The following is a 10,077-nucleotide window of genomic DNA, read 5'->3' as shown; positions in this document are numbered from 1 at the left end:
CTCACTGGGGCCGGGAGAGCAGAAGTCCACTTCCAAGGCACCCTGCCTTGTGGACACGGCCCCCCTGCCCCCTGGCACGGCAACTCAGGGGCTCTGCTGGGGCTGTGGACTAGCTGTCTGCTCCTGTAAAGACTGCCAGTCTCGGAAGCCAAAGGAGCAGTTCTGTTCTGTCCAATGGGGTCACCGCCTGTCACAATGAGTAGGTTTGGTTTTGAGGTGGTGTGGGAGTTACATCATCTGGTGTCAATTTGGGACTTGAGAGGATTAAGAGTGAAGGGGTGGAGTCTAGCCTGTCAATTGGGTCATAGCCAATGAGGCCTCTGTGTAGGCGTGGCCTTCCCCCTGAGGATTCTGGGAACTCCAGTGTTCTTTCTTGGAGGCTGGAGACACTATCTCTCTCTGGGTTCACTCCCCGAGAGACACTCTACTGACAAGACTGATGTCACACTATGCTAACAGACCCCGTGCCCTGGGAACTGCAGGAGCCACGTGGAGACCCCAGCCAGTGCTGAGATGTTTACAATGCCACTGGATCCAAAGACTTTCTACCCACTGGCCTAGATTTTCCTGTCATTGCCTATGTTTTGTGAGTCTGAGGAGGACTTTATAGATTGGTATCAGACATATGGGCTAATATTGAACTTATGAACTTGATCTGGACTGGGCTAGGATGTTTTCTCAATACTCAATTACTCTTGTATATAAATCTCTTGCTTATACACAAATGAGTGTCTCCCTGGATTTGTTTTTCTAGTCTACCCAGACTAACACAGGTGGCAACTGGAGATAGGAGGCACATGGAGTTTGGGGCACGGCAGGGCTGGGTAACTTTGGCTTTGGGGGAAATGGCCTAAACTCAAATTCCGTGCCAATTTCTGGTGACCTCCTAGGACAGGGTAGAACTGGCCCCCTGTGGGTTTCTGAGACTAACTCTTGACAAGAGTAGGAAGCCTCGTCTTTCTCTCACAGAGCGGCTGGTGGCTTCAAACCGCTGGCCTTGGGGTCAGCAGCCCAGCACATCACCACTGTGTCAGCAGGGCTCCTGACACATCCTCTGAAGTCTCTCTGAACACCACACAGCTCCGCCTGGAAGGGATCCCCTCTTCCTGATGTCTGGTCATGTAGGTACCAGGCCATGGGAACCATGGCAATTTGGGGCAGGTAGGCACCAGGCCACGGGGGCTTGGGAGGTGGGTGCCAGGCCATGGATCCATGGGCACTTGGGCAGACCCTGAGGGTGCTGTAGAATTGAGTTCTGATTGAGTACAAAGCCAGGCCAGTGATCCCAGGTCAAGAAGAGGCACTGAGCTAATGCTGCTGGTCAACCCCGCTCCTGCACCCCCACTCCCCACCCCTCCCCCTCTCCCTGTGCTATTGGGCTTCCGAAATGGCTGTCATGCCTTCCAGCTGCGGTACCTGTGGGAGAACTGGAATCTCTCAGTTTGGGGTTCATCGCTGACAGGGCACCCCCAGGGACTCAGTGAGAGGCATGGCCACATGAGGGGCATGTCTTGGAGCCGGAAGCCGAGACAAAAGCACCTCATGCTCCTTCGGGGTAGAAGGAAGGGTAGCAAGCACCTAGCTGAGCAAGAGGTGTCTTCTGAGGCTCTGGCACCTTAGCACCTGTGCCTTGGAGGGGACCCAGGGGGCTGTGAGCGGCTCAAGGAAGCCGCAAGCTGGGAAGGAGAAAGTGTCATCACTGTGGAGTCTGAACCTTCTTTGCAGCTGCTGCGGGTGGGGTGGGGCAGAGGGGAGGGGGAGCTCAGAGCCAAGAGCACACATTCAAAGCGGGCCTGGGGTGCTGGGAGTCCCCACACACACAACCCCCCTCCACAGAGCAGCCCATGCACCCCGCCTTGTGCTGGGCTGGCTGTGTGGGGACATGGGTGAGCAGAGTCATGCCGAGGAGCTAGTACCTACCTGCCTATGTTGTGGGTAGCCATGATGCACAGCACCTCGGTGGTCTTGATCCGCACCAAGTGGTTGCTATCCCTCAGCAGAGCCTTCAGGCTCTCCAGGCAGCCTGGGACCAGAGATGGTTGTAAAGAGTGACCGCCGGGGACACCAGCCTGCCCTCAGGGCAGCAGGTGACCCTGCCTGGGGGACCATTCTGAGTGAGCAGGCCCACCTCACGGCCCACAGGAATGTCCAATGCCCTCCACCAGGGTTCACAAGATGGCCACTGCACCAGAGGGACCCAAGGACAGATGTGGTCCTACCCCAAACTTGTCTTGTGCACGATAGCAGGCTGCACCTAGGGCGGCCACATCTAGTGGGAGGAATCCAGCTTTATTTGGTGAATCAGACAGACACTGTTCACCAAGGTTCACTACAGCATAATTTACAGAGACTCCAAGGTGGAGCGAGCCCAACTGGCCCTCCCCAGGTGAACGGATTGACAGAAACGTCGCCCATCCATTCAGCCAACCTTGAATTCCACAACCTGCGATAGGCAGACTGCAAGCGAAGAGTGCTTGAAGCACTTGCTAATGGCGATCAGGGACTGCAGCCTTCCGCGTGGATTGCAACTCCGTGTAAAGAAAGCAAAGGGCCCACAACTGGACCGAGAGACGACATCATGATAGACAGAGAAAAGACTGAAGTTTTCAAGGGTCTCATCTTGCCCGTGGATCTATGTAATAAACGCTCATGGGGGCAGCAGTCGAGATAGACAATGGATCGCACGGAGTCAATCTGCCTCAGTGCAGGGGGAAAGAGCAAAGATGTCATTTTGAGGAATAAGGGTGCACCTAACCCAAGCCGTGCGATTTCCAGTTGCCTCTTCTGCATATGGAAGTCGGACAAGCCTGCAGAAGAACTGGTGCATTTGAATGACGTGCTGGCCCATCATATTGGAAGTACCATGGGCGGCCAGAGGAGCAAACAAATCGTTCCAGAGAGAGGAATCACCATAATGCTCCTTGCAAGTGAGGACGGTGAGACTTCACCTTACGTACTTTGGACATAGATTCTCAGGAAGGACCAGTCTCCGGAGAAGGACACCATGCTCTGTAGAGTAGAGAGAGGCTCATGGAAGAGAGGAAGACCACTGGGGAGATGGATGGACACAGCGGCTGCACCATTGGGCTCAGACATAACCGTTGTGAGGATGGTGCAGGACTGAGCAGCGTCTTGCTCTGCTGTACAGAGGGTTCCTCTGAGTCAGAACTGACTTGATGGCCCCTGGCAACATCAACAACAGCCCAACAATGGAGTATCCCTCAGCCACAGAGAGGTGTGAAGTCCAGACACATCCTGTGACGTGGGTGGACCGGAGATTGCCATGCCAGGACGTCAGTTGGTCACCAAAGGCCAAAGAGCCTATGCCTCCCCTTCATGTCAGTTCTAGAATAGGCAGATGCACCGTGATAAGGCCTTCACTGGGTGGTTCTCAGGGGCAGGTGGGGAGGGGAGAGGGCAAGATTTTGCTTAGGAAACAAATCAGGAAGACCTATTCGTGATAAATATTAATTCACCCAATGAAAGAACCTCAAAAGGCATTGATCAAACTCTTTTAGAGTTGAAGAGAGAATGGCTGAGTACCCTTTGATATAAGGCGATGGGAAGGTTGACCGAGGAGGCCGGTGGTGACTGCACACATGACCAGTGTAATGGGTATCACTGCATTGTACATGTAAAAACCGTGAGGCAGAATTTCTGGAAGGTGGAGGACCAGGCAGAAAGACTACCCGGAGCCTCTAGGGCAAAGACAGGAGAGACCAAATGGTGCAGACCGTTATCGTAGCCCTGGAACCTCAACCTTCAAAGGAAAGAAAAAACAAGTGGATCCAGTTCCAACTTTCAGAAGAAGCTGAGTAAACAAAGATGAGATAGGAGGCAGATGGAGAGGACAAACTTCCAGCTGGCCTGACACGGCGTGTCCACTTTGAACTTGGCGGGCAGTATTCAGTCATGACCGTGGCAGGAAGATGATTGAAGAGTGGTTAGAAGAAAACCTGTCCGATGTTGTGAAAGATGGGAAAACATGCATTCAAAAATGCTCGGTGAGGCCCAAACAGGGCCGACTAGAGAAGAAAATCACGAAGATGTATTGATAATAAATATCAATGCACCCAATGAAAGAGCCTCAATAGGCATTGATCATAAACAGAGTTGAAGAGAGAGATCGCCAACTCTGTAATAGTAGCCGGAGACTTTAATACACCAAGACAGAACAACTAGAGAGAAAGACAGAATAATTAGAAAGCTCAACAAAGACGCAGAAGAACTAAAGAACACAGCCAACCAACTTGACCTCCAAGACACACACGGAACACTTGATCCAACAACAGCTCAATGCACATCCTTTCCCAGTGCGCACAGAACAGTCTCCAAAACGGACCGTAGGTTAGGCCACAAACATGTCAGTAAATTTAAAACATCAAGATATTTCAACGCACCTTCTCAGATCACAGTAACACCACATTAGAAATCAACAATAGGTAGATGAGTGGGGGAGGAAGCCAAACACCCGGAAATCGCATAACACCCTGTTTAAAAACTACTGGGAAGCAGACAAACTAAAAAAATCCCTTGAATCAAACAAGAACGAAAACACAACATACCCAAACCTTTGGACATAGCAAAAGCTATTTCTTTCTTTTTTTTTTTTTAAACATTTTATTAGGGGCTCATACAACTGTTATCGCAATCCATACACACATCAATTGTGTAAAGTGCATTTGTACATCAGTCTCAAAACATTTTCTCTCCACTTAAACCCCCGACATTAGGTCCTCATTTTTCCCCTCCCTGCCTGCTCCCCCCTCCCTCATGAGCCCTTGATAGTTTATAAATTGGTATTTTGTCATATCTTGCCCTATCCAACATCTCCCTTCACCCACTTTTCGGTTGTCTGTGCCCCAGGGAGGAGGTCACATATAGTTCCTTGTAATCGGTTCCCTCTTTCCTACCCATTCTCCCTTTAACCCCCCCTGTTTCGCCACTCACACCACTGGTCCTGTAGGGCTCATCCGCCCTGGATTCCCTGGATTTTCAGTTCCTATCTGTACCAGTGTACATCCTCTGGTCTAGCCAGACTTGCAAGGTCGAATTCGAGTCATGGTAGTGGGAGCGGGGAAGAACATTTAGGAACTAGAGGAAGGTTGTATTTCCCATCGTTGTTACATCGCACCCTGACTGGCTCATCTCCTCCCCAGACCCCTCTGCAAGGGGATCTCCAGTGGCCTACTAATGGGCTTTGGATCTCCACTTCGCACTCCCCCCATCATTCACTATGGTAAGATTTTTTGTTCTGATGATGCCTTATACCTGATCCCTTTGACAAAAGCAAAAGCTATTTCAAGGGGCTATTTATAGCAGTAAACACCCATTTAAAAAGAAGAAGAAAATAAAGATCAATACCTTGACCAAACTTCTGCAATAATTAGAGAAAGAGCTATATGGATTGTGATAAGGGTTATGAGTCCCCAATAAAATGGTTAAAAGTAATAATAATAAGAGAAAGATGGGCTAAATTAGCCTATACTCAACAGAAAAAAGACATAGTAAAGACCAGAACAGAAATGGGTGAAATCCAAAACAGAAAAACAAAGAATCAACAAGACTAGGATTGGCCCTTTGAAAAGGTGAACAAACATTAACAAACCACAGGCAAATATACCAGAGGAAAAGGAGAGACAAATAGTGCCCGCTGTGGGAGACACTGGGGTGAAGGGAAAGGCAATATACCACAAGAGGGAGGGCCGCACAAGCTGAAAGACACTGTGTTGACGGCGATGGAGGTAAATCCTGCAATCATAAGAAACCAGCGTTGACTGTACAGACAGACATGCGGCTGGACAGGAGTAGCAGGAAGAGTGGAAGCACACCCACAAATGTGCCTAGGTTTAACCGAGGATGGTTGAATGAATGTAATTGCCGTTGCTGCAAGTATATGCATGAACACAGTAGAACACATCGGGGGCAGAGGTATGACCATTTCTTAGCCATGACCAAACACCTTGAGGGGGTGAGTCACTGAACAGGGATGCCAACTAGCGTGTAGGGGGACGTCCAGGTCAGTTGGCATAACATATGGTCTACACCCTACTTTGGTGAGCCGCAACCAAACCAAGACCAAATTCCCTGCCATCGAGCCGATGCTGACTCATGGCGATCCTATAGGAGAACTACCCCTTGTGAGTTTCTGAGATGGGGACACTTTATAGGAATAGAAAGCCTCGTATTTCTACGGAGGAGCTGGCTGGTGGTTCCAAACTGCTGACTTTACAGTTAGCAGCACAATGCATAACCACTATGCTGCCAGGGCTCCAGTGATTAGCACAGGGGTCTTAAGAGCTCATGCGTGGCCATCTAAAGAGCAACAACAACTATTGGCCTCACCCTGTGTGGAGGAAAGAAAAGTGAAGTCAATTGATGGTGTATGGACACAAATTGTCCAATGGTCTAGTGGACCACATAAGCCTCCGCCTCTACAAGGTGGTACCCGGCCACCCTATCAAACACTCTGAAAGGACTCATATTAAAAGGTCCTGGATAGATGGGGAGAAAAATGTGGGTAGAGACTGGTGGGACCCTTGAGACTATGGTCCTTTGTCACCCTTCAGGTCTGAAAATGAACTCACCACGATGGCTCGATGTTCAACCAAACAAAATCCAGGCCCATATGGAGAATAACACCAGGGAGGTATGCCTCCCTGAGAACCATCAACCGTTTGAGTTCAGCGGGCAGTATTTATCCCAGGACAACATTCAGATGGGTTAGGAAAGGAAGAGAAGTAGAAACAGGGAACACAGAGAGGAAGTGGGCTGGGATGAGAGATGCTCCACTGTGGGAATGGCAATCGATGAGATGAAACCATTTGTGTCCTGATAGAAAAAGTGATCTGCGCTGCCAACCTTCACTCGTTTCATGATAAAACGTCGGGTGAGACATGTTGAGTCGGCTGGAGGAAAGAAGAAAGAAAACGGAACTAAGTGAAAAGAATGAGTAGACAAAGCCTGCTTCGTGGATGTAGCTGGTAGCCTTGACTCGGCCCTTGGTGAAGCCTGCGAGAAAGGCTGCTTGGACAGCCTGTGGCATGCAGATGACACAACCTTGCTTGTTGCAAGTGAGGCAGCCTTGAGGCACTTGCAGAGGAAGCTCGAGGATCGCAGCCTTCGGTGTGAGTACATGATTGCAATGCAAAGAAGACCGGCACCCACACAAGTGGACCAATAGCTAACATGAGACCTGGAGAAAAGGTTGAGGTTGTCAAGGATTTTTGTCTTGCTTGGATCCACAATCAAAGTTCATGAAAGTAGCTATCGAGAGATTAAAAGACATGTTTTGATAACTCTGCTGCGTGAGACCTCTTTAGAGCATCGAAAAGCAAGGATGTTACTTTGAGGACTCCTAAGGTGTGCCTGACTTCCGGAATGGTATTTCCCATCGCCTCATCTGCATGTGAAAGTTGAACAGCGACTACTTAAGGCCAAAGAAGAATCGAAGCATGTGAACCGTGGGGCTGGAGGAGGCTATTGAAAGTACCATGGACTGCCAAAAGAACCAACAGATAAGGCAAGGATGGCGAGACTTCGCCTCGTGTCCTTGGAGAAGAGCATCGTGCTTGGTAAAGCAGAGGGCCAGAAAAGAGAGAGACCCTTAACAAGATGGATGGACACTGCGGCTACACCGACGGGCTCCAGCTTAGGAACAACTGGGAGGACGGTGCAGGACCAGGCAGCGTTTCGTTCTGTTGTGCACTGGCTTGTCGTTAGGGGCCATCGGAGCTGCCTCAATGTCAACTAACAGCCACAAGGATCCTCCCTCCTCCCTCGGGTGGCCGCTTTGAGGACTCAGCTAGCACAGCCACTGTGCATGGGGTACCGGGCCCAGGGTTAGCTCCTCGGTGGCAACTCTGCTTGCTGAAGCAGTCCCAGTGCCAAAAGCTTCCATGAGGAAGCTTTTCCCTTGATGATGGGAAGACCCACCTCTTGTGCCAGCCTTGTGGAAGTGGCCCACCTACAAGGCACTTTGTGGGGGTGACTGTCACAGTGGGGCTACTATGACTCTGGGACAAGTATCCACGCCAGGATGACCTGCTGGGATGGGAGGGACACAGAGCAGGGGGAGATGGGGCACCTAGGCCATTTGGCAGTGCTGTCCCATCGGGGCCTCACCTATCTGGATGGCCTGGTAGACATGCTCAGGGTCGTGCATGAGGTCACACAGCGCCATGAGGGCTTTCTGCCTCGTCCGAAGGTTCTCTGACTGCAGCTCCTCGTTCAGCTTGGGCAGGGCCCGGCAGCCGTAGGCAATGGCCGCCTGGGTGGGGTTGATGTCTGGGGGCAGATACATGGAGATTTGGGTGTGGGCCATCTTTCCACACTACTCCCTAGTTTTCACAACGAAGCTTCACAGAAACCACTGAATAAAGAAAAAGGAAAAATGACTTAGCAGTCTCTTCCCACCTGAAAATCAGGGAGGCTACTTTGAGGACTAAGGTGTGCCTGACCCAAGCCATAGCATAGGAAAGTTGAACTTGGAATCAGGAAGACCAAAGAAGAATCAATGCAGTACCATCAGAGTGCTCCTTAGCGGCAAGGAGGGGGAGACGTCCTCCCACATACTGTGGACATGCTGTCAGGAGAGGCCAGTCCCTGCAGAAGGGCATCTTGCTTGGTAAAGTGGAGGGGCAGTGAAGGAGAGGAAGCATCTTGACAAGGTGTGGCACAGGGGCTGCCTCGATGGGCCAGGCATAGGAACCATTGTGAGGATGGCCCAGGGCCAGGCAGTGTGTGGTTTTGCTGTGCTTAGGGTCCTCCTGGGTCGGAATTGCCTCCATGACACCTAACAACATTGTCATCTGATAAGGAGCCCTGGGTAATTAGAGGGCTGCTAACCTATAGGTTGATGGTTCAAACCCACGAGCTCCTCTAGCCCCAGAAATTCTGGTGGGCAGTTCTCTGTCCTCGAGGAGTGGGCTTGAAGGCGGTGGGTCTGGTGTTTGTTTTTTGTTGCTCTCAGCTGGTGAGCATAAGTGGAGTGGCATTAAAATAAACTTATGAATTGGGAGTTAATGCATATATCATACCATTCCATGTTCGATCTCGTCAAGCAGATTTGTACAATTGCTACTCAGATCAGGTTCCAAACGGGATGGGTATTTTCGATCCCACTTTACAGCGGGGCAAACGGAGGATGCGGGTACTAAAAGGAGTCACCCACGGTCACAACCAGTGACAACTCTCGGGCTGGGTCTCCCTCATGGGCATGGAAAAGAACAAGAGGTGTCACACCCACACCACCACACTCAGCAAGGCCCAGTAGCTCACTCCAAAGCCATGTAGTCAATTTCAACTCAGCAACCCTGTCGAACAGAGTCGGACTGCCCCCGTTGAGTTTCCAAGGGTATGGATCAGTCTCCCTAGGAGCAGCTGGTAGGTTTGAACCACAGACCTCGTGGTGGGCAGCCCAGCACTTACCCAAAAAGTGCCACCTGGACCTGTGTTCTCTCTGTTTTACAAATGAAGAGACTGAGGCATCGTGGGCCAGAGGGGGTTGGAACGGGCAAGTAGGAGAGCCAAGTCTCAAATCTGGTCATGCCTTCTCACCCACGAGGGATTTGTAATCAGAGCAGTCTGGTTCACCCACAACCAAGAAACACTTCCAGCCTCCACGGTTCTTAGAAAACGGCTAGGGTTGCTACCCCAAAGGGGGAGGTTTCAGGCCACTCAAAGTACCTCCAAAGAGAGGGCTAGCGATCGATGGATCGCCCACCGCACACCCAGTTCTACTTTTCTCACAGGGCGGTGACCACGGCATTTGGCCTTGGGGCCTTTTTGTGAGCTTGTGGGTCCTCCAGGGAGTCCCACCCACTCTTTAGCGACCAACGGTGAGCTGGCCCTAGCCACATGCCACGTGGGAGCAAGCCTGCCGGTGTGAATCTTGACTCGTGTCTTTCTGCAGCTGCAAAGGGGCAGACACCAGGTGACAAGTGACAAGGCCAGGCCGGTGGGGCACAGCCATGTCCCTCCTGGGCGCCGCCCAATGGAGGGTGCCAGGGACAGGGTTCTGTCCCTTCCAGGGGGCGTGAGCTGCAGGAGTCTGCCCACCGGGGAGCGAGTGAGTCG

General features: G+C 51.2%; 1 protein-coding gene across 1 annotated transcript in view; it reads right to left on the bottom strand.

Annotated features, from left to right (window-relative positions):
* The window catches only part of RSPH14 (radial spoke head 14 homolog), a 53,128-nt gene extending 44,805 nt beyond the window's left edge, over nt 1-8,323 (bottom strand). Inside the window, exons 1-2 of the mRNA XM_004716335.1 lie at nt 8,125-8,323; nt 1,921-2,023 (exon numbers count right to left, since the gene is read on the bottom strand). Coding sequence (XP_004716392.1) covers nt 1,921-2,023; nt 8,125-8,323 — 302 coding nt within the window. The remainder of the gene's footprint in view (nt 1-1,920; nt 2,024-8,124) is intronic.
* Between the last annotated feature and the right edge of the window lie 1,754 nt (nt 8,324-10,077).

Source organism: Echinops telfairi, unplaced genomic scaffold, assembly GCF_000313985.2.
Source record: "Echinops telfairi isolate 266 unplaced genomic scaffold, ASM31398v2 ScPeMD7_29;HRSCAF=101, whole genome shotgun sequence".
Classification (NCBI taxonomy): Eukaryota; Metazoa; Chordata; class Mammalia; order Afrosoricida; family Tenrecidae; genus Echinops; species Echinops telfairi.
This window is presented reverse-complemented; position numbering and strand designations above follow the sequence as displayed.